General features: G+C 45.2%; 1 protein-coding gene across 1 annotated transcript in view; it reads left to right on the top strand.

The window, feature by feature from the left end:
- The window catches only part of reck (reversion-inducing-cysteine-rich protein with kazal motifs), a 223,380-nt gene that overhangs the window by 107,933 nt on the left and 89,956 nt on the right, over positions 1-25,491 (top strand). Inside the window, exons 16-19 of the mRNA XM_079489964.1 lie at positions 4,856-5,021; positions 16,997-17,192; positions 21,870-22,080; positions 23,707-23,780. Coding sequence (XP_079346090.1) covers positions 4,856-5,021; positions 16,997-17,192; positions 21,870-22,080; positions 23,707-23,780 — 647 coding nt within the window. The remainder of the gene's footprint in view (positions 1-4,855; positions 5,022-16,996; positions 17,193-21,869; positions 22,081-23,706; positions 23,781-25,491) is intronic.

The raw sequence follows: 25,491 nt of genomic DNA, 5'->3' as shown, positions 1-25,491 counted from the left end.
ACCTATAGATACCAATGAGGTATCTAAGTTTGATACCTATAGATACCAATGAGGTATCTAGGTTTGATACCTATAGATACCAATGAGGTATCTAAGTTTGATACCTATAGATACCAATGAGGTACCAATGAGGTATCTAGGTTTGATACCTATAGATACCAATGAGGTATCTAAGTTTGATACCTATAGATACCAATGAGGTATCTAAGTTTGATACCTATAGATACCAATGAGGTATCTAGGTTTGATACCTATAGATACCAATGAGGTATCTAGGTTTGATACCTATAGATACCAATGAGGTACCAATGAGGTATCTAGGTTTGATACCTATAGATACCAATGAGGTACCAATGAGGTATCTAAGTTTGATACCTATAGATACCAATGAGGTATCTAGGTTTGATACCTAGATACCAATGAGGTATCTAGGTGTGATACCTATAGATACCAATGAGGTATCTAAGTTTGATACCTATAGATACCAATGAGGTATCTAGGTTTGATACCAATGAGGTACCAATGAGGTATCTAGGTTTGATACCTATAGATACCAATGAGGTATCTAAGTTTGATACCTATAGATACCAATGAGGTATCTAGGTTTGATACCTAGATACCAATGAGGTATCTAGGTGTGATACCTATAGATACCAATGAGGTATCTAAGTTTGATACCTATAGATACCAATGAGGTATCTAGGTTTGATACCTAGATGAGGTATCTAGGTTTGATACCTAGATACCAATGAGGTATCTAGGTTTGATACCTAGATGAGGTATCTAGGTTTGATACCTAGATACCAACCTAGATACCAATGAGGTATCTAGGTTTGATACGTACAGTATAGATACCAATGAGGTATCTAGGTTTGATACCTAGATACCAATGAGGTATCTAGGTCTGATACCTAGGTTTTTGAGGGTCCACTGTTCAGTTTCTGACATACAAACACGTGTGCCAATGGTTCCACAATCTGGATGAGAACCTGACCGAACTGCGTGTATAGGCTCCGTTGTAACTCCCTCCAAGCACAGACAGACACAGGTGGTTTCCTCTACTGATTTATTTGAAGGTGTCTTCAAATCCTCCAAACCCACCGTGAAAACTAAACGTAAACAATAAAACAAGGACGTTACAATGAACACAAGATGACATGCACAGCATGTAGATGCAAACATTTCACATACGTAAAATACAGACATAAAACAAACAACAAATACCTCGTTGGCTGCGTGCAAAACAAAGGGAATACTCTCTAGTCTTCAGGTCCTTATAACCTTTTCTTAGACAGTCTCTTATGACCTTCTTGTAACTTTAAAGTCTTTGTGTGACCATGACCAGTGTAAACAGAGCTGGCAGAGCAGCTGCACCTTGCTGCTTCTAGCTGCTTGTGGCTTGATTGCTTACACAAAACTCCTGTGTACAAATTTACATGAGAGCACACCAAACGAGACACAGAACATGACTTTGACTCTTCAAAATAAAAGTATTACAATAACTTCACACAAAAAAGACTGAAAATGAAATTAACTATGAAACTTAACTATAAACTTCTTAATTATGCACTTGTACTTTTAGAAATATAATAAACAATCATGAACTTATTTTAGCCTTCTTATGAACTGTGTCTTAGAGAAATAAACAAATTATATTACTTGTAGCGGCAGCAGTTACATCCGTTATAGAGTCACAGCTGTCATAAATTAATAGTCTTGATTGCCTATGCGTTCAAGAGCACAGGCTCATGATTTACATAGGTGCTGGCTGCTGGCAATATGCACATTTCCAAGCAAGTTGGATCAAGGACACACTACTAACAATGTGGATTATAGTTTGCTGGTCAATTTGAGAAAAAGGTTAAAAAACTAAAAACATCGAGGAGTAAGGAGCTCTCTCTCTCCCTCCCTGGTATGGGGTGAACGTGTGTGTGTGCTGTGTGGGTGGGGGGGGGAGATTAGTTGCGCTGCCCTCGACAGTGATATACTTCTCCACTAAGCGGTGCAGAACCGAGAGAGTGACATGTACACTGGATGGAAACTGCGCAGCTTTTAGCTTTTTTGATCGGATTTTTTTGGGCACCAGGGGCCCCCACAGAAAATGTCCCTGCATGCTAATCCGAATGAAATAAATGGTGTCTAAAAAGATTAGTGTTTTATTGTTGGTGAGAAGGCAGCTGAAAAGTGCAATTGTGTGTAAAGCAGCAACAATGCGCTAGATTGGCTGTCACTCTGGGGGGTTAGGCGACCGGAAATAGGCCAATATAACGGCATAAAACTGCTCCAAAACAGCAAAAATGTTGCGCGTGCGTGAAGGGGGGCCTTCTGGCTTCAGTGCCCAGGGGCCCTCAGAGGTGTCAATCCGGCCCTGGTTGTTGGTTATCATGGTGGCCAGTTCCCACCTGATGTTATGTGTGAGGTCCGACTGCTCCACGCTGTACTTGAGAACTGCCAGCTTGCACAACGTCTTGAGGCTAGGAGGACTGAGGTCTAACACATACAGGTCGCCAGGGGTGTGCTGTCCTCCAACGAAGAAGGCACGATCCCCCACCACGCAACAGCACAATTCAGACCCCCTCGGGTGTCTAACTTGACCCCCCCTGAGCTCGACCTTCTTCCAGAAGAGGGTCTCTGGATTGAATCTCCACAGATCGCTGAAGTCGTGAGAATGGCGCCCGCCACCAAATATGTACAGCTCTCCGTTGTGGGTAAAGACTGAATGATGCCAGTGTACTTCTGGAAAAAGCTTGCACTGCCACCAATCGTCCATCCAGCCGTTGGTCTCTGTGTCAAATGCTTTGATGCTGTTGCCATAATCGTACAACCCAGACACAAACAACTTTGTCCCGATGACGGTGGCAGAGTGTTGTAATGAAGCACCAGTTCCTCTGTTGTCAATTATGGACCAGATCATCGTGGCGGTGTTCAACTTGTAGAGGTCATTCTGGAACCCAGGTTGTAAAGATCCTCCATAGATAAACATGTCCTTCTCCAAGACGCAGGCCGAGTGGTTGATCCTCTCCCCCGGAACACTCCCGCTAACTCTGGGTCTGGACCATCCGTGGGCGTCGACGTCGAACGCGTAAAGCACGTTGCAGCAGCGACCCGGGTCACTCTGCCCTCCCCAGATGTAGACGGTATCCCCTACCAGCACCGCCGTGTGGCCGTAGCGCGCCCAGGGAAACTCGAGGTGAGGTTCCCCTCCTCCGGCGGTCACTGCGGGAGTCAACTTCCTCCAGCGCAAAGAGACCGTGTCGAAGATGTGAACGCCGATGTGAACATCGTCGACTCCAAAGCAGTACAGCTCCTTCTCCACGGCCACAGCAGGACGGGGGTCACTAGTCGGTCCTCCTTTCAGATGATGTATCGTCCAGTGAACCATTTCTCTTTACAGTTGACATTGATGGACGCTTGAAAGGTCAACGTGTTTGCACGAGTCGCTGAATCACGTCTCGTTTGTCGTACGATTTGTTTTATATCACGCGGTTGTGATGATGGTGATGGTGATGATGCGACATAATTTCCTGATGATGTCATTATGAACGGTCGGTCATGTCCATGACATCATCAGTCTTCCATATTTGGTCATATTGAGAGAAAATAGGCGAAATACAAGTACACGTTGTTTGTCTCTCATGCAAGTGCAAGCCTTCAGTAAAACAGCCGGGACAACACACGTCCCAGACTCTTCTCCCTTCTGGCTCCCAAAATATTACTGTTATTAATGTTAACTGAAAATTATTGAAAACTTTTAATGTCGGATTATATTCCCCAGATTGAGTTTTTCACCATCTCATCAGATGGTGGTCTGTGGCTCAAAAATGCAGGATAAATAATGGACCTTGATATGAAAAAGGTTGTAAGCCACTCTGCTATTTAAATGCATTTATATTAAGGCTGTCAAAGTTAACGCGTTAATCGTGCGTTAACTCAACGTCCTTTTAACGGCGTTAATTTAATTAACGCACGATTAACGCACGGTGAAGTTTGACAGAACGGTTGAGAGACTCATGCATCTGAATGCAGGCAGGCAGATTCCAATAGCCCCGCCTCTCTCTCACCCCCCCCCACTAATGTTGACTTGCAGGAGAGAGAGGGGCAGGGGCTCTCGTGTGTGTGTGTGTGTGTGTGTGTGTGTGTGTGTGTGTGTGTGTGTGTGTGTGTGTGTGTGTGTGTGTGTGTGTGTGTGTGTGTGTGTGTGTGTGTGTGTGTGTGTGTGTGTGTGTGTGTGTGTGTGTGTGTGTGTGTGTTGAGTTTATGATTTTGTTTCCCTCTTCCATGGCATTTGCAATAAAGCAAGCATTCTCCCATGTTGAGTATTTAAAACTTGAAAAGACCACCAGTGGTCCCTGAGGGGATTCCAGGTGGCCCACAGCTAAATGATGGAGGGTTGGTAACCAAATGAACCCTTATAGATCTTTAACTCTCAAGAGTTGAATAATTGTTAAACAAATGCATTACTTAAAGTTAATTACAAGAAGTCTACATAATTAGAGAACTTAGAAAAAATGTTATTTAGATCAACATACAGCCTGTTATCTCTCCTAATGGTACCAACATCAATACAGTTCTTTAGTTTGGGTCTGGAAGGCTAAATGTCATCAAATGGTGGTCCGTGGCTCAAATGCAGAATAAATAATGGACCTTGATATGAAAAATCTTGAAAACCACTGATTTAAGGTATATTTAGAACGGATAAAAAATATGCGATTAATTTGCGATTAATCTGCGATTAATCGGCGATTAACTATGGGCAATCATGCGATTAATCGCGATTAAATATTTTAATCGACTGACAGGCCTAAATATAAAACTCTCTCTCTCTCTCTCTCTCTCTCTCGTCCCGCGGCTACAGGTCTTCCGTGCGGCTGTCAGGACCAGTTTGTGCCGGTGTGTGCCAGCAACGGGCGCACGTACCCCAGTGGCTGCGTGGCGCGCTGCGTGGGCTTCAGCCACTACGTGTTCGGACACTGTCGCTTCAGCCAGCCCTGCTCCAGCAACCCCTGCCAGAGGAACCAGAGGTAAGGCCTAAAATCCATCCATCCATTTTCAACCGCTTATCCGTAGTCTGGTCGCAGGGGCAACAGCTCCACCAGCGAGCTCCAGACTTCCCTCTCCTCCTAGCTTACCCCGCCTAAAAAACATAATGCAATCGGCAGTGGTGGAAAGTATCTATAATTACATTCACTTAACACTTTGGACGCCAGTTCCCATAGGGGGCGGTAGGTGCCGAGTGCCAGCTAAATGTGCAACATGAGCAGAGAAGAAGAGCTCTCATTGTTGTGCCTGAAACTGAAAGTACTCATACCACCGTGGTCTACCGAGGCTCACAGAGGCCTACTAGCGAGCCGATCATTGTTTTGTTTAGCGGGAGCTCGAATTAATGTTTTATTAGGCTCCGAACATGGTACTTCATCTCATTATGAACCATAATGTCACTGTTTCTTACATGGACGCTAGCGGTGGCTAGCGACGAAGCTAAATCAAGGTAAAAAATACGTTTAAAAATTATAGATTAAGCCTAATTTATCATACCTCGTCTTAACGTCTTTGGTAACCTGTGCATTATTAAATAAAGCTCGGCTAATCGTCTGTGGCGTCCAACCTGTAAAGTGCTGTACTTAATTACACCCCCCCCCCCCCCCCCCCCGGCTAGGGTACGGCAGGTGCCAACTACGTACATGTTCGTAACCCACCTGTATACTCCATATACGAAAGCGCCGACTGTCAATTTACCTTTTAGCATTGCTCCTGGTTGCTATGAAACGCCTCCGTCGTCCATGGTGAGCCGTCGCACATCCGATGAATTGATCGGATCTCATTTGTGACTTTGTCTCGCATCGCTCCGGACATGTAACCGTTTCTGACGAGAGGTAAAGGGTATGCGCTCAGGCCCGGTTCTTCCTACAGGCCGACGAAGCAACGGCTTCGAGCGCCATGGGGGAGGGGCGCCAAAACAAAAAAAAAACTCTGTCCCAACTCTGTCTGCCCAGTGTCCCCCCAGTGCCTCCCCAGTGCCTCCCCAGTACCTCCCCAGTGTCTCCCCAGTGCCAGTGTCCCGCCAGTGCCTCCACAGAGCCTCCCCAGTGTCCCCACAGTGCCTCCCCAATGGACCCCCAGTGCCTCCACAGTGTCCCCACTGTCCCCCCAGTGCCTCCACAGTGTCTCCTCAACTTTTGGGACAGAGTAAAAAAAAAAAAGAAAAAACGTTTTATTTTTTTATTTTTTGAGGGGGGGGGGGGGGGGGGGGGGGGCGCCGCGAAAAATCCTGCTTGGGGCGCCAGATTGCTCAGGACCGGCCCTGTATGCGCTAATGCTAATGATCACTGCTCACAACAACAGCCCCCTCCTCCCTCATAACCCCGGAAATGAAACAGAGGCTCGTTACAATCAAGGGGCCAGTGAGGCACGCCAACGTTGAAGCACTGGGCCCTAGTGGTAAGAGGAGGGACTACAGGCGGACCCGTGGATTCATGACCGGGATACTCCCGTGCAGCTGGGCTTTAACATTGAGTGCTCGGTTGCACTTCCGCATTTGACCACCAAAATGTGGTGGTCAAATGCGGAAGTAGACGTTCTGAAACGGTCCTTCCCGGGTGCTTCAAAACGCCACTGAGCAACTTCCACTGACATGAATAGCGGAGGGGGCGGAGCTTTGCGCCAGATCAGTCTCTATCCTTTTAATACTCTATGGTTACAATTGGAGTCTATGCCAGGCACAGTTTAGCCGGGCTTATGCTACCACCTAGCGGGCAGAAAAAGAGTTTTAACCCATTTTCAAAAAATGTCTTCTACATCCTGACAGTTTTCTGAAAAAGCTGTGTTTCTATGTCAGCCGTTCTTTGATTTTTCAAAAATAGCAGACCTACAAGCTCGTAGCGCGCCACTCGGTGGCGCGCTATGAGCTTGTAGATCTGCTATTTTTCAATAGCTACAGCATAACATAATGCTAACACCAAAAGGGGTTCCCGCCCAAAATGGGTTAAGTACAGTTTAGAAGTACGGTATATATTTATTTTACTTTTCTAGAGTATTTCCAAATTCCAATACTTTTAGTCTTTTACTCCACTACATCTCAAGTGCCAAATATTGTACTTGAAATGTATTTGAAATCTTTAGTTACTAGTTACTTTGTAGATGTATTATCAAACGAAGTTCTCCGTCCTATCAAATCCGCTCAGGACGGAGATTAATGAAAGGACGGAACTTTATTGATATCATAACAGAGCGCATCGCTCCACGGGCTGGGATAGCGCCTGTTGGGCAACATTCGATGTCATTTCGGTTGGGACGTCATCCAAAATGTTCCCCCCTCATTTTAGTGGATGAGACCGAAAATCTTAAAACGTGAATAACTGACGGTCCCGTCGCTAGTCGCGTTAGAATTAATCGTACCTCCCGTTGTTGTCGATGGCCTCGGGAGTGTTTTGGCTACATCTAGCTACTTCAGCTAAATTCAAGATGGCGCCTGGTGCACCTTGAAATGTGCTCCGTAGCTGCAAATTGTTGGGCGCCCTGATTTAATGGTCCTAAATAGCCCCGGGCGTTTCCTGGTGTTAACCTGGTGATCGGCTATTGAAAATAGCCAATCTAGAAGCTCACAATGCATCCCGATGCGACACATTGTGAGCTTGTAGATCTGCTATCTTCAAAGGATTTCATGCATTTGATAGCTTGAAATGGGACATTCTGCACAATGAGTACTTTTGGTACTTTAAGTATATTTTGATGCCAAAGGTTTTGTACTTTCACTCAGGTGATTTTTTATTATAGGACTTTTACTTGCAAGAGAGTAAAGTGATTTCTGGTCTAGTGGGGCGGATTGCCGCACAAAAAAGCGGTGGATCCTATTGGCTTACCAATCTTATTTCAATGCATGAGGAGTCCAAGCCGCTTCTTATCACCTGACAGGGGGCCCGGGGGAAGTTTCCCCGGTTGGACACACAGTACTGTAGCGCATGGAAGGAATGAACACGTTATTCCAACCAGTTCCTTTCCCCTCCATCAGGCGCCCCAGCTGGCCAGGGGGAGGCAGTATAGAGACCAGGATTACTGCATGTTCTTTGTGAGGTTACCCACCCTAGGGGACACGGGGAGAACTTGTGAGAGTACCTACCCTAGGGGACACGGGGAGAACATGTGAGGGTATAGCTACCCTAGGGGACATGGGGAGAACATGTGAGGGTACCTACCCTAGGGGACACGGGGAGAACATGTGAGGGTACCTACCCTAGGGGACACGGGGAGAACATGTGAGGGTACCTACCCTAGGGGACACGGGGAGAACATGTGAGGGTACCTACCCTAGGGGACACAGGGAGAACATGTGAGGGTACCTACCCTAGGGGACACGGGGAGAACATGTGAGGGTACCTACCCTAGAGGACACGGGGAGAACATGTGAGGGTACCTACCTAGGGGACACGGGGAGAACATGTGAGGGTACCTACCCTAGGGGACACGGACACGGGGAGAACATGTGAGGGTACCTACCCTAGGGGACACGGGGAGAACATATGAGGATATAGAGCGTCACAGTCCCGCCCCCTACCATGGCCCAGGAAATGAATCACAATGCATTTTTCTAGGGCCGGGACTTTAACGCGTTAATTGAGATTAATTAACTACAGAAAAATTAACGCGTTAAAAAAATTAACGCATTTTAATCGCACTATTTTTTTCACCGCGGAACGTTGTCACTGGACAGTTTTCAGATGGACCGGCGCACCACCCAGTTCACCGAGTGAAGTGTCCGTTGTTACAGGGAGTGGAAACCACCCCCCTTTAGAATGGTATGCCCCAGCAGCATTGGGGGAACAATAACACCACCAGACAGTTCACCAGACCGGGGGAAGCCGCTGAGATCACTTTGCTTGTCCCCGTGGATTGGAAATAGGATTTAAAAGGCTATCCGATGATAGCGTGGATTACAGCACAGTTGTGTGCAATTATTCAATAAAGAATTCGCATATCACCGAAGACCGCACCTCGTCAAGCCTCCAGTATCGGCTCGATGCGAAACATGTTGCACCGAGCCTAGCCTGGAAGCTAACGTCAACAACAGTAGCTCTGGTCCTTAGCGTAGTTAGGACTCAGGAGGAGTTCTATGGTACTTCATTTGATCCTTTCCCCTCACACCCACGGAAGTGCAGGCTGTGCAGCCCCTCGTTTTTAGCACAAAAAAATATGTGAAAGCCTACTTTCCTCCTTCTAACACTATGGATCAGAGCTAACGTCATTCCAACTACCAGTAGTAATTCAAGGACCCGACCAGATGACATGGTTTCTAACTAAACGGTTATGGCCAAATAAAATGTAAAATCTGTTAATGGCTGTTACTGTATGTCCACGGAAGAAACACAGAGGTGCTTTGTTATGGTCATGTCACTTTGCTGCACCAAGCCCCCCCCCCCAACCCTGTGGAATGCATTCCCCAAACACTCAGAGACATGCCCCCACCATCCAAACCTTCAATATTGCTTTCCCCAGCTATTTCATCTATTTAATTCCTTAGTGTTTTTCCTCTAATAAAGTTGTTTTTGATTTATCATGTCCCCCTTGTAAAGCATTTTTTTGTACTCAGAAAAGCTTTATATAAATTATTAAATTTGAGATATTATTATAATTTATTACCCCTATTATTACTACAAAAACAATGTTTTATTGCTTAAACTTATGTATTCACTATTCATTGATTCACTAGTATACCAAAATCCATTTAAAAAAATAGCTTTCTCACTGTTCTCGGGTCAAATAATGATATGCGATTAAAATGCGATTAATCGAGATTAATTAACTACAAAGCCTCTGATTAATTAGATTAAAATTTTTAATCGAGTCCCAGCTCTACATTTTTCCCATAGACATTTCAAAAAGTATTTATTTAAAGACCTTTTAAGCGTCGTACGAAGCCAACTCGAGTCGTGACAAATCATGACAACACACACAATATTTTGGACCAAACAAATAATTACATAGAAGAAAAACAACAAAAAAGTTGTAACCTGCCGTTTTTTTCTACTTTCTAATTCTTTGTTTGGCCCGAAAAATTGTGTTTGTTGTCATGATTTGTCACGACTTGAGTTGGCTTTGTCCGCGGCGTAAACGTCTTTAAATAAATACTTTCTGAAATGTCTATGAGGAAAATGAACGGAGAATCATTTCCTGGGACCTGGTAGAGAGCGGGACTGCGACGCTCTATACCCTAGGGGACACGGGGAGAACATGTGAGGGTACCTACCCTAGGGGACACGGGGAGAACATGTGAGGGTACCTACCCTAGTGGACACGGGGAGAACATGCAAACTCCACACAGAAAGGCCCTTTCGCCAACCCCACCTATAGGGTATGGGCACGCTCCCGGCGGGAATCAAACCCTAACCCTGAGGCGACAGCGCTATCCACTGTTCCACCGCGCCCCCAAACAACAGAGTTTGATGCTGTCATAATAACTCGGCTAAGCAGTGTCGTCGAACCCACTGGCTTAATAGAGTTCTGAGACATTATGTTGTGCGTGTGAAAAGGATGTTTGCACATGCTTATAGCCGTGTCAAGATAATTCTTGAGATTAGACATGCGAGGCGAAATGTACAGTGAGTCATTATTGGATTAACCCATTCTGGGCGGGAACCCCTTTTGGTGTTGTGAGCATTATGTTATACTTTAGCTATTGAAAAATAGCAGATCTACAAGCTCATAGCGCGGCACCGAGTGCCGCGCTACGAGCTTGTAGGTCTGCTATTTTTGAAAAATCGTGAAAATGTGGCGCAAATTTGGAATATATATTCTTTCAGAGTGAAGTTTTTAACTCAAATCTTTGCTTCTGGGGGGTCCCTGGAACAACACATTTTCAGATGGGGGTCGGTGGCCAATTACATATATTTTTGGGGGTGCTTGACAGGAAATATTGAGCACCACTGATACATGAGGAAACATGAGGTTTTTCAGAAAATGTTCATGATTTAGATTCTAAATCATGAACATTTTCTTTAAACCATTTAAGCCTGACGTTGAAATGAAAAAAATGTCTTCTAAATTTTAGAAGACATTTTTTTCATTTCAACGTCAGGCTTAAATGGTTTAAAGAAAAAAAATACTGAATTCAAAGCATAGGTCATGCTTCAGCCTGAGGGATTCATCTTACAGTAATGACTGAACCACTTACTGTATCATGCTCGTTACACACACTAATTACAGGCAATAATAATAATTCAACATGAAATATCCATTTAATAAGATATATCCATACAAGTATCCCTTCGCTAAATCCCACTCCAATTAAAGCGATTGTCCAATGCCAATCCAAATAGTTATAGCAACCGTTGCTATAAGGATGGCGAGCTTTCGTAACTTCTTGGCTGTCAGTGTTATTTTGCATGTCACAACTTAACGTTCTGGAAAGTCACACGATTGACCCACCCAGGTGATGGCAATAACACTAATCACCATAGTCTTACCGTGCATTACATGAAAACTCCTATCGGACGTTAAAGTTGATTCATTGAGTTGGATACTAAATTCTCCCTCATTTCCATCATATTTCTAGTTTATTGAAATAATGTCATGCACATTTGCGCAGTGCAGAGCCTACTGCAGGCCTTGTTTGACCAGACATTTTGATGGTCTTGCTATATACTGAAATGATTGATTATTTTATATGGAGAAATCCCTGTCATTTAACGTGCATCTCAATGAGTGAGAACTTATAAGGACAGCTTGCCATGAAAGGTTTCAACCCTTTTCATTTCAAGGCCCATTATTTATTTGTCATTTAAGCCATGGACCACCATTTGAAGACATTTAGTAGTCAGTACCCTGACTCCACCAGGTGGGGGCGGTATTGAGTTCACAAGTTCACAACACCGCCTCCATCTGGGGAGCCTCCATCTGACACACGCATGTGCATGCGCACACGCACGTGCACGCACACACGCGCATGCACGCACACACACACACGTGCACACACACACACACACACACACACACACACACACACACGCACGTGCACGCGCACACACACACACACACACACACACACACACACACACATACACACACACACACACGCACGTGCACGCACACACACACACACACACACACACACACACATTTGAGTTTGCCACGGGACCCAAACTAGTGAAAATAGCAGATCTACAAACTCACAACACATTGCTTTGTGCCACAGGGTGCCGCAGGGTTATAGATCGGCTTGTTTGTTTGTTTAAAAAACTATTCTGTAAAAAAAAGAAAATCGCCTATATATATATTTAAACGAAAGGCAACAAAGTCTTATGCACACCTGTATGCTCTGAGGCGGGTGCGTATGGGCAGGGCTCAATGTATTCAGAAAATACATTGTTACAGAAAATACAGACAATACACAAACTTCTTCACACACCAGATGCCTGAAGAAGGTCTTTGACCAAAACGTTGCCTATAAATAAAGTTCGTATTGCAAGTGCAGACGGTGTGCGGGTCTTTGTGCACTTTATGTGCATTTTTCTGAAAACGTAGCGAAAGAAAGTGGAATTTTTTCTCAAGTCGTGCTCCATAGTAATTGGCCTCAGCAGGCCTGCAGTTTGTTTCTCAAATGGATTGTGGTGTTCATAGCAGCCAAACAAAGGCAATCCAATATGGCCTTGTTGCTCCTGTGTCGGAGCTCCGACCTGGCGCCCCTCATCGACCTGCAGTACCGAGTAGAACGCAGCTCTGACGAGCATGTCTCCAACCGGATGACCTCCAGTTTATCCGCAAGCACAAGCAAGCATCGTTCTGACACAAATATTCCCTCTGAAACACCTGATCGCCAGAAAATCCCAACACTGCACACACGCAGGCACGCACGCAGGCACGCACGACCGACCGACCGACCGCACGCACGCACGCACGCACGCACGCACGCACGCACGCACGCACGCACGCACGCATGCACGCACGCACGCACATCTGTCAACACTCATATCAACCTACACTCTTTCCACTTGCTGAAAACCGGTATTCAGTCACGTAACAGTTTGTTATCGTAACACTCGATGTCAGTTTGTGAGCTTATTATTAGATTATTAGCTCTGAAGGCTCACAGTAAATGTGAATCATAGACACGTTGCGTCTTCTCTGCAAGTTAACTTGTCAACCAGCACTTGTCAGTGCTGCCTGACAAGTCTTGTTTTTAACCCATTCAGGACGGGAACCCCTTTTGGTGTTTTAAGTATAATTGTATTACTTTAGCTATTTTTTTAAAACAATCGTGAAAATGTGGCACAAATCTTTTATTATATATTATTTCACGATTATTATTGCGAAGTGAAACAGTAACAGGCGTATAGTAACCCCTGTTACTATACGCCCGTTACTGTAATCCAGATTACACATTTTAAAATGTACTCTTTTTTTTTTACTCTGATTACGTAACGGCGTTACATGTAATCCTTTACTTCGCAATTTCTGATCCTGTCCTGCCTCGTCACACTAATGAGAACCGCATAGCGTCCTGAATTCTGACAACTTCGGTTCGGGGCCTCAATCTTTTCGTCAGATTCCGAGCCGCACGGCATGGCTGCATGCTGGTCTCACTACCGTCTTATGTCCGGTGTTTCTGGTACCCTTCTGTCACACAAATCACTCCCGACACTTCCCTCCATCTGTCCCCCAGTCACCCCACCTCGCCTGCACTCTCCCGTTCACCTCTCTCTATCACACTCGACACTCCCCATTACTTTAGACAGCTTGCCGTAGCAATTGCCCTAGCCTCCTCGACGACATCGTAGGCTTTAAATGCCAATGCGATTTGTCTATATTTTCAAATGGCCGAAATGCATAATAGGGCTGAAGTGCAGGTGCACAACTGCACACCTAGTAAAGTACTTAATAATAATGAGATGTAGTGGAGTAGAAGTAAAAGTAGACTACTGAAAATTGGAAATACTCTAGTAAAGTATAAAGAATACCTCCAAATTAAACTTAACCCATTCAGGACGGACCCTTTTGGTGTTTTAATGTTTAATTCTTTAGTTATTTTTTGAAAAATCATGAAAATGTGGTGCAAATCTTTGAATATATATTCTTTCAGAGCGGCCCATGGAACAACATATTTTCAGATGGGGGTCGGCGGCCAATTACAGATATTCTTGGCGGTCCTCGACATGAAAATGTTTGAGAACCACTGACACAGAAACATGGGTTTTTCAGAAAACTCTCAGGATTTAGAAGACATTTTGTAGAATCGTCCTCAGGTCTAAATGGGTTAAGTAGTAAGTACAGTACTTGGGTAAATGTATACTTATTTACTTTCACCACTCCCCGCCCCAGTGGCGTGCACAGATATTTAGAGGGGCAGGTGCTCAAGTGAAACAAGGGCACCTTGTGAACCGGCCGGTTGCCTTAATAGTGTGAGATTTATAGATTTTGGGGCATAAATAATATATTAGAAGCTTTTTTTTTTGTATCAAAAATAAAAATTTTGTTTTGTTTTTTGTTTTGTTTTTTAATATGGCACATTGTTGTCCAGAGGGCAAGGACAGGTGGTGCTCTAGCACCCCCTAGTGTCTATCTGTGCATGCCACTGCCCCGCCCCCATCATGAACTTATCCGTTGGTTGCCTACAGTTGACGCTACTTACTCTGATATTATCTTACACATTTTGAAAGTCACTCAGTGTAAGCATGTGATAACCCATTTTGGGCGGGAACCCCTTTTGGTGTTTTAAGGATTATGTTATACTTTAGCTATTGAAAAATAGCTCGTAGCGCGGCACCGAGTGCCGCGCTACGAGCTTGTATTGGTCTGCTATTTTTTAAATATCGTGAAAATGTGGTGCAAATTTGGAATATATATTCATTTTTAACTCAAATGTTTGCTTCTGGGGGGTCCCTGGAACAACATATTTTCAGATGGGGGTCGGCGGCGAAATTCTAATACATATATATTTTTTGGGGTCCTTGACATGAAAACGGCTAGTATGGGTTTTTCAGAAAACTGTCAAGATTAAGCATTTGTAGAATCGTCCTCAGGTCTAAATGTCGTTAGGGATCTAAATTGTAAAACCAGGATTAGGCGGCAAACAAGGCTTTGTTGTGACATCTCCCCTGTCAGCACTGCAGAGTGCTGCACTTCTCAGGATCACAAAGGTGTGAAGAAGTGTGGCTGGAATCATTATTTTCCGTGCAATGTCCATTTTGCGGTGTTCAGAAACGGGAGGGAGGATAGAGGCAGGCAGGCCATGCAAACAGGCACACATGGAGAAAAGTGTTTGAAGCTGTGGCATTTTAATGATACGAGTCCTTGCTAGTGTTTGCACAGTATATACCAAGCTGGCTGGTTATATGTGAAAAGTCACTCACCCGAAAATACAGAATTATTGTCACCCCTGGGGAAATCAAATATACCTCTGTATGCTTTGGAAAATGATTCGGCAGTAATGTCATACTGTATACACGGGGTTCAATTTGCTGGAAAAGAAGAACAAAAACACACTGGGACAATTTCTTAACGCATTTAAGCGTCGTGCTTCTTCGTACGGTAAATAGTGAAAATAGAAGTTTTTTTGTTTTTTTTAACAAAAAGATATCTTTACATAATATTGATAAAGTTTTACAATATTGTTGATCAGTTGATCAATCAACGAGTTTCTCGGTGTAATGCACAAAAAGGTGTTATTTTTGAAGAATTTTCCTGAACGAAATGGGGATTTATTAACAGTGTTTTATTAAATAATTGATCGTCGATTGTTGTAATCGCTCGATTGAACTGTCGCTGTCCCCCATGTATGTCAGTGGTTCTCGGCCAGTGGTCCGGGGACCATCAGTGGTGCTTGAGGGTGTCCCAGGTGGTCCCCAGCTAAATGATGGAGAGTTGGTAACCTTGCGAGTCCATTTGGTGTCCACTCTCAAGCGATGAATTATTGTTAAACTGCCATCTGCATTACTTAATGTACAAGAAGTCTACGCAATTAAAGAATGTAGAAGAATTGTCATTTTTTATCAACGCTTACCTGTTATCTCTCCTAATGCTATACCCTTACGGGTCCATTTGGTGTCATTGTACACTCTCAAGAGATGAATTATTGTTAAACTGCCATCTGCATTACTTAATGTACAAGAAGTCTACGCAATTAAAGAATGTAGAAGAATTGTCATTTTTTATCAACGCTTACCTGTTATCTCTCCTAATGCTATACCCTTACGGGTCCATTTGGTGTCATTGTACACTCTCAAGAGATGAATTATTGTTAAACTGCCATCTGCATTACTTAATGTACAAGAAGTCTACGCAATTAGAGAATGTAGAAGAATTGTCATTTTTTATCAACGCTTGCCTGTTATCTCTCCTAATGGTTTACCAACATCAATACAGCATGGAATTGTGGACAAAATCTTACGCAGCGGCAACAAAACATTCAACGTTTTGGGTCTTGAGAGGCTAAATGATCTCATCAAATGGTGGTCCGTCCGTACAGAGGCGTCTGGGAGAAATGCGAGGCCCTGTGCGATATGTTTTGGGGGAACAATTTTTGAATGAATGAATTAATTAATACTTACTTTTGCCTTCACTTTCCTATTTGTTATAAATATGAAGTATCACATTTGCTTGATTGCCTGCAGACAGTTTGTGATCGATCAAAATTAAAAATGCAATTAGAAAATTGTGAAATCATGACACTGACTGACTGGACTGACAGAGAGACTGAAAGAGAGAGAGGGAGAGAGAGAGGTCGTTGGTCCATGCGGCTCCAAACCGACCGCAGCTTAAATAGGTGAAAAATCAACTGCGACGGAACGGGCTGCGATGCGGTTATTGTTTCTAAAAAAAATAAAAATAAAAAAAAGGGAAAAAAAACACTACCTAGCGCGAGGCCCTGTGCGGCGGCACCATTCGCACTACCCAAAAAGCGGCCCTGCGTCCGTATATGTGGCTCAAATGCCGAATAAACAATGGACCTTGGATATGAACGGGGGTTGAATTAAACCACCGCCCTGTTATGTGTGTATTCCCCGTGCAGGTGTATCCCGAAGCGGCGAGTGTGTCTGAGCGACTCGTCGGACTACCCGTGTCATCAGTACGAGTGCGTGGGTCGGCCCAACGTCTGCGACAAGACCCTGCTGGACCCGGCCTGCGACACGGAGGGTGCGGTGCACGGCAACCCCTGCCAGCTCTACCAGACGGGGAAGACCCTGGCCTACATGGGCCAGTGCCAGGTGGGTGGTGGGTTCTAAGACCCTGGCTATACATGGGCCAGTGGAGGGTAGTGGGTCTAAGACCCTGGCTATACATGGGCCAGTGGTGGGTAGTGGGTTCTAAGACCCTGGCCTACATGGGCCAGTGCCAGGTGGGTGGTGGGTTCTAAGACCCTGGCTATACATGGGCCAGTGCCAGGTGGGTAGTGGGTTCTAAGACCCTGGCCTACATGGGCCAGTGCCAGGTGGGGGGTGGGTCTAAGACCCTGGCCTACATGGGCCAGTGCCAGGTGGGTAGTGGGTTCTAAGACCCTGGCCTACATGGGCCAGTGCCAGGTGGGTGGTGGGTCTAAGACCCTGGCCTACATGGGTCAGTGCCAGGTGGGTAGTGGGTCTATAAGACCCTGGCCTACATGGGCCAGTGCCAGGTGGGTAGTGGGTTCTAAGACCCTGGCTATACATGGGCCAGGTGGGTAGTGGGTCTAAGACCCTGGCTATACATGGGCCAGTGCCAGGTGGGTAGTGGGTTCTAAGACCCTGGCCTACATGGGTCAGTGCCAGGTGGGTAGTGGGTTCTAAGACCCTGGCCTACATGGGCCAGTGCCAGGTGGGTGGTGGGTCTAAGACCCTGGCCTACATGGGTCAGTGCCAGGTGGGTAGTGGGTCTATAAGACCCTGGCCTACATGGGCCAGTGCCAGGTGGGTAGTGGGTTCTAAGACCCTGGCTATACATGGGCCAGGTGGGTAGTGGGTCTAAGACCCTGGCTATACATGGGCCATTGCCAGGTGGGTAGTGGGTTCTAAGACCCTGGCCTACATGGGCCAGTGCCAGGTGGGTAGTGGGTCTATAAGACCCTGGCTATACATGGGCCAGTGCCAGGTGGTAGTGGGTCTATAAGACCCTGGCCTACATGGGCCAGTGCCAGGTGGGTAGTGGGTCTAAGTAACACGCGCGCGCTTGCGTTGGGGGTGGTTATATTGAACAAATTAACTAAATAATAGCTATATTGGAGCGATTCTTTTTTCTTCTTTTCATTTCCTGTACATAAGAGGGTTTTGTCTCCACCAGGCCGAAGGCATGGGGAGAGAGTATGTTTTGCACTCCGTCCGTCCGTGTGTGTGTGTGCGTCCGTCCTTCCTTCCTTCCTTCCTTCCTTCCTTCCTTCCTTCCTTCCGTCCGTCCGTTACCAGCTAATCTCCGCCACCGTTGGCCCGATCCTTGCCAAACTTTACACACGCCAACGACGAACCTCTGCCCCAAATATTCTTCAATGGCCTGTTATAGCGCCACCATGAGGCTGATTTGGGCAAAACACATTTCTGTAGATTACTCGTACACATTTTATCCATACATCACACAATTCGGTATACACTATCTCCATAGTCAACACGGATCTGCACCATTTCCCATCTTCCATCCTGATTGGCTTCCAAAGCTCACATGATTGGTCCGTTTCGAACAAAATGCCACAAATCACAAACACAGTGTGCAATTTCCGTGAAATTATACACGCACATTTCCACTAGGACGAGGAGGACATGCCACTAATTTTGTTCCAAATCAGCCTCATGGTGGCGCTATAACAGGCCAATTTCTATAACTGCATCGATCTGTATACAACTTATGTATGCGCACTAGAGGCCATGGAAAAACATTGTCCCTGCATCCCTCCACATCTGCCTGTTATAGCGCTACCATGAGGCCGATTTCTGCAAAACACATTGCTCATGTTAGTCACACAGATTTCATCCAAATCTCACGCAAATCGGTACACATGAGTGTACCGATGAGTTTTCAGGAGTGGCCCGTTTCCCGCTCATCCAGAATTCTATCCTCAGAGATGCTATGAGTGATCTGGCTCTGCATTTCCTCAACAAAATGAAGAAAATTGTTGCACAAACCAAACAAATTCTTTGTTTTATTACTCCTAAACATTTTGCCAAACATCTCACACAGTCCTATCCTCCTGGTGGAGACCTGTGTTTCCATTTTAATCTCTCTCTCTCTCTCTCTGTCTGCCCGTGGCTACCAATACAATCCATGTGCTTATAAGGTCTCTCTGGAGCTGCAAAGCTGCCAAACAAAGAAAGAAGCGCAGCCCCAAATCCTCTCGCAGGAGTTGTTTGCTGCTGTGAAGAGCACTTTGGCTAATTGACACGCCTCGGAAGGTTGAGTGTTGTAATCATCTAGACGTCTACAGTTAACCCAGTAACACCTGAGGCCCATTCTACAAAATGTCTTCTGAATCCCAACAGTGTTCTGAAAAATAAAAAATGTAAAAAAAATCGTATGTTGCTACTGTATATCAATGGTGCTCAAACTCTTTCATGTCAAGGACACACGTGCATGCAGGCCCAGTGGTCCACCCAAAACATCAGTTCTGGCTTCGCCACTGGCTCATAGCGCGGCACGAAGAGCTTGTAGATCAGATTCTAAAAATGTCTTCTACAGGAGACAGTTTTCTGAAAAAGCTATGTTTCTATGTCAGTCGTTCTTCGATTTTTCAAAAATAGCAGACCTACAAGCTCGTAGTGCGCCACTCGGTGGCGCGCTATGAGCGGGCTTCCCTGCAGGGCAGGCTTCCCTGCCCATGTTTAAAGTTACCTTTGAACAGCCAGTGTGCCGCCCGGCTGAGTTGATTGTCATGAAAATCCACCCTCTTGAGCCCAATTGCCCCCGCCTCTGAACAGCGCTCACCGGGTCAATGGAGACCCAATTGGTCTCCGGTTCCAACTCCGGTTCCAACTCGGTTCCAATCGCTTGTCGTGGTGTTGAAAAGTATTCCAACGTGGCGATCACAACAACAGAAAATGAATAAAATCCGCACTCTCAGTCGAGTAAGAGTCTTTGTTTATTAATGATAGTGCTCTGCAGCAGCAGTCATACAGACAGACAAACGTGTTTCGGCGCACAGGCCTTCGTCAGTGTCAAAATGTCCAATTTTGACACTGACAAAGGCCTGCGCGCCGAAACGCGTTTGGTCTTACTCGACTGAGAGTGCGGATTTTATTCATTTTCTATATGTTCATTTTGGATCTGCACCCAGCACACGCCTGAAACTATATAAAGCTGTCTGAGTAGAGCGGGCCTTTTCCCTTGAAGATCACAACAACAGACCAGACGAGGAAGCCGTGCGCTGCCCGGCAGCTTCCCCATTGTAAACAGTAGGAACTCAAAATGGATTAAGCTGGTGGACACTAGAGGATATAGCCAATAGGAGAGCAGATGACACAAGATCGACACAAGCCGTTTTGGGAGAGGCTCTCTCAGACAAATAACAACCCTCTGTACCGAGGGTGAAGAGAGGCCTATAGACTATAGACTGCTCATTTTGACAGCTAATTTTAATTTAGTTTTAGTCATATTTGTCATTGTCATCTGAATTCTTAGTCTGGTGTTATTTAATTTTTTTTAATTATTATTAGGCCTCTCCCGTGGCTCCCAGTTGCTTGGGAAAATAAGTATTTATTATTGCAGGCATAATGGTAATCTCACATTCTCCTATGTTGTCAAGAAAAAAGTGTCGCCTACACACCAGATCAAAATTAGAAACAAAAAAAATGTTTTAATTGCTGCGTTTGTTTGCTTTCACCACCAACGCTGCCGGCTTATACTGTACTTGGTCTGCTTTGAGAAATTAGCAATAAGAAAGTAATATTGAAATACCAGAAAAAGCATAAATAAATAAATAATGCAAACTTATTTTAAGGCTCCAGGCATCTTGTTACCGGGGCGAACCGGGGGTTTTTCCAAATCACCCAAATCACTGAATGCTCCTTTAACCACTTTAGCCCTATATAAACCTACACTAAGACGCATTGTGGGCTGTTTTCAAAAGATTTTTAGACATATTTTCACATTTGAAAACTTGGAAAACAGGACATTCTGCATAACGAGAACCTTTTGCTTTGGGTACTTCAAGTACATTTTTTTACTCAAGTACTTTTACTTAGGTAAAGAATGTGAGCTAACACCCTGAACGCCCTGGACGAAGTTCTTTGTCCTTTCTATTAATAACGGCCGACGCCCAGGACGAAGTATTGTCCAAAAGACGAAGTTTATTGATACGAGAACAGATCGCATGGCTGTATAGCCCAGGCGCGCCTCCTGGGCTCTCCTCTGTGACGCGCAAGAGTGAGACGTCATCGAAAAACTCCCTCCTCTGTTTAGCTGATGAAAACGAAAATCTTAAAACGTTCATAACTCGCGATCTAAATCATCCCGTCTTTATGAAAAAAGATCCTGTGTTAGACGGCGCTCCGCGGTCCAGTCGCTAGTCTCGATAGATTTATTCTTGTCTCCCGTTGTTGTCGATCGACTTCCGCCGGTCCGTCCGGAAAAGGCGTCCGTGTTTATAAATCGACTGGGCGCATGAATGTAATGGATTAAATAGTTCCGTGCAATTAAAGTGTTAACTTTTTCCACCACTGTTGTTTTTTATTTCTCTCTCTGCCCACTAGGAGGTGTGTACGAACCCAATAACTGAACCGTATTGTATTTCTCTCTCTGCCCACTAGGAGGTGTGTACGAACCCAATAACTGAACCGTATTGTATTTCTCTCTCTGCCCACTAGGAGGTGTGCAGGAAGCCGGCTCCGTGATAATAACTGAACCGTATTGTATTTCCCTCTCTGTCCACCAGGAGGCGTCAGAACCCAATAACTGAACCGTATTGTATTTCTCTCTCTGTCCACCAGGAGGAGTGCAGGAAGCCGGGTCCCGTGTGCGGCCACAACGGCGAGACGTACGGCACGGTGTGCGAGGCCTTCTCGGACCGCGTGGCCGTCGACTACGAGGGGGCGTGTCACGCCGTGGGCGTGGCCTCGGTGCCGCCCGGCGAATCGGGCTGCAGCATCATCCGCTGCCCGCCCCTCTCCGCCGCGGGATGCGTCCCAGTCACACCCCCCGGTGAGCATAGATGCCTTGCAGATCGGACATGGCATGAAGCAAAATAAAAATCTCTAAAAGACTGAACATGTAAATGATGATAGTTTTTAGGCCGACCAGCTGAATAAATCGTCACATTTCTGAGACCATTCTTGTTTCTGGAAGATGCTTCATGTTTCTAAACTTTGTATTCTATTGCGAGTTTGAATCACTTCAAATACTCTTTCATCGTAAAATAACTACTGACCGAAAAAAGCCGATCTACAAGCTCACAACACCTCGCAGCTTGTCGATTTTTGCTGGCTTCTATGCAATCCAAATGACTGAAATCAGTCGTGGTGACTGAGAACTTTAACCCGTGAGATTGGCTGTTTTTCAAATGTCAATGAAATGTACATACAGTACATAGGACATGGCAGTGGAGGCCATTTTGTGGTGACACTCAAAATTAGGCCATTCGTATTTCTCCATAGAGATTTCAAAAATGATGTATAGAGTGCTACCTAGGTGCAACTTCCCATAGACAGCCCATTCATCCAAACAGAAAAGTCCTATTTAATTGTATTAAATAACGTCAAACTCGCCAACATTGCGCCTGTACGAAAAGCTTGAATTATAGTCTTACTACTATCTGAAAGGTGTTTGTTTCATAAAAATCCACCAGCTACTTCCTGTCAAGAAATTCCTTGCAGATGATTATTTTTCTAAGTGTCAGGGTTTGGAAGCACTCGTTATCAGTAAAGCAACCTCCTGCTGCCTCCTGCATTATGCAAATTCAAAACAGGTGGTACACATGGGCTGTTGAGTGATAGTCAACGTGCACTTCCAAACTCCAGCACTCATCTGCAAGGAATTAATAATAACAACTTGAATTTATATAGCGTCTTTCAAGAAACCCACGCTTTACAATACAGAAAAAATAAACAACAAACTAATTGCCAGGAAGTAGCTCATAACATGTCTACAGGGGATTTTTATGAAACAAACACATGGCAGATAGAAAGAGGATAATTCAAGCTTTCCGTACAGCTGCAATGTTGGTGAGTTTGACATTATTTAATACAATAGATAGGACTGTTCTGTTTGGATGAATGGGCTGTCTATGGGAGGTTGCACCTAGGTAGCACCTTGCTGGCAAGATGGCAGCCGTGTGCATATCATCAATAGGGCATGGCAGTGAATCATTCATTTTGTGAATCATGACCATTAAACCTTTGATTCTGTAAAAGAAAGAAAGAATAAAATAAATCTGCTAAACAAAAGGGGATTTAGTACATCATATGATTAAATATTGTTTTATTTTTCACAGAATCAAAGGTTTTATGGTAATAAATGTATGGACTAAAAGTATACATGTCAGATGATATGGGGCGGAGGTGGCTCAGAGGTAGAGTTACTGGATGGTAACCGCAAGGTTCCAAGTTCGAACCCAGGCTCCCCCAGAGTTAGTGTCGAAGTGTCCTTGAGCAAGACGCTGAACCCTAGAATTGGTCTCGATGTGCTGGTTGGTGCCTTGCATAGTTTCCATAGCATCTGTGTGTGAATGGATAGGTGAATGTAATGCACAATCTATGTAAAGCGCCTTGGATAAAGGTGCTATATAAATGGACCATATTTACCATTTGCTGTCCTCTGTGTGGTCTCTAGGGGCGTGCTGTCCGGTGTGTGCCGGCATGCTGCAGATCCTCTGGAATCAGGACCAGATCAACACCTTCGCCAAGGTACGTCATCACAACCCGCCAAAAAAAACAAATCACACCTTAACCCATTTTGACATCTAAATGGGTTAAGGCCGAACCTGTTGAAACCGGGAAAGCATTCTGTGTAAGCACTAACTAATATAACCATTATGGTATACTTTGGCTATTATTAACCCATTTTGGGCGGGAACCCCTTTTGCTGTTAGCATTATGTTATGCTTTACAGTTTTCTGAAAAAGCTATGTTTCTATGTCAGTCGCACGCTATGAGCTTGTAGATCTGCTATTTTTCAATAGCTAAAGCATAACATAATGCTAACACCAAAAGGGGTTCCCGCCCAAAATGGGTTAAGTACTCGATCTCAACTCAACCGAAAAATCACACCTGAAGTACTTGATCACAGCCTGACCGAAAAACCGAAGTTGCCGTCGTTGGCTGGAAAGCTTTGTGCCGTTTGTCCAAAACGGTCACAGATCCAAACTGTTCATTTGACAGACAGAAGTATCGCTTGCGAGCAGGCACGGTGGCATAGTCGGTATAGTGCTGTCGCCTCACCGCTAGAAGGTCCTGGGTTCGATTCCCGCTGGGGACGCTGTTGGGCGTGTTCCCTCCTTCGCAACATCAGTGCCCATACCCGAGGTGGGGTTGGCGAAAGGGCCCTTCTGTGTGTCCCCTAGGGTAGGTATACCCTCACAAAAACATGCAGTAATCCTGGTCTCTAAACTACCTCCCCCTGGCCAGCCGGGGCGCCTGATGGAGGGGAAAGGAACTGGTCGGAATAACGTGTTCCTTCCACGTGTTACGTCGGGCCGGGGAAAGAAGCAGCTTGGACTCCTCATGCATAGAAGGAAGCATGAGGTCAGTCTGCTGCCTTCCCAGGTTGGCAGAGGTCCCAGGATTACATTAGATAATTGACTTACTTACTTACAGTACTTACGCCTACTGCCCCTTCTGGGGCATAGGCCGTCAACAAGCGATCTCCAGGCATCTCTGTCTTGAGCTGTTCTCTCCAGTTGGTTCCAGGTCGTCTTCATGGTCTTGATGTCTGCCTCCAGGTCTCTGCACCAGGTGTTTCTAGGGCGACCCCTTTTCTGCTTGCCCTGTGGGTTCCATGTTAGGGCTTGTCTTATGATGGCACTTGCAGGCTTTCATAGGGTGTGGCCTATCCGTTGCCATCTGCGTGAAGATAATTTACACTGGGTTGTAAAATGGGTTGCAAAATCGTGGGATAAAAATTATTAAAATGAACAAATAAATAAAGAAGTATCGCTTGCGTGGGATGGGGGGGGGGGGCATGTCACATTCACCCATAGGCCTAACATTGGCTCATTTAGTTATTAAACCCCCCGAGGCGTCTCACGTTATGTTTTAAAATGCTAATTTTGGTCATGGGTGGTACTGTATATGGCTGACTCGGTACTGTAGCCTAGGGGATGTTTCTCATGTTATTTTAACACATCTCGTGGGAGAAGAGACAATGAGACCGACTATTGTGGGACTAGCTATTAGGGCATTTGAACACTGATGATGTCTGCCGGGCAAAATGTGGGACACTAGGGTCTCCATTTGTTGGGACGCCTGAAAAGTCTTGGAAATGAGGGACTGTCCCACACAAAGGGGGACATTTGTCCCCCTAAGAACCTGTGTTTTAGTAGGGATGTACCGATTAGGCATGCCGCGGTTTACCGAATTTCGGTAATACCGCGACAGGAACAGCCACGGTGTTGATACC

This window comes from Electrona antarctica, assembly GCF_951216825.1.
Source record: "Electrona antarctica genome assembly, chromosome: 20".
Taxonomy (NCBI): Eukaryota; Metazoa; Chordata; class Actinopteri; order Myctophiformes; family Myctophidae; genus Electrona; species Electrona antarctica.
Note: the sequence above shows the minus strand (reverse complement) of the source record. Positions and strands in the feature narration are given on the sequence as shown.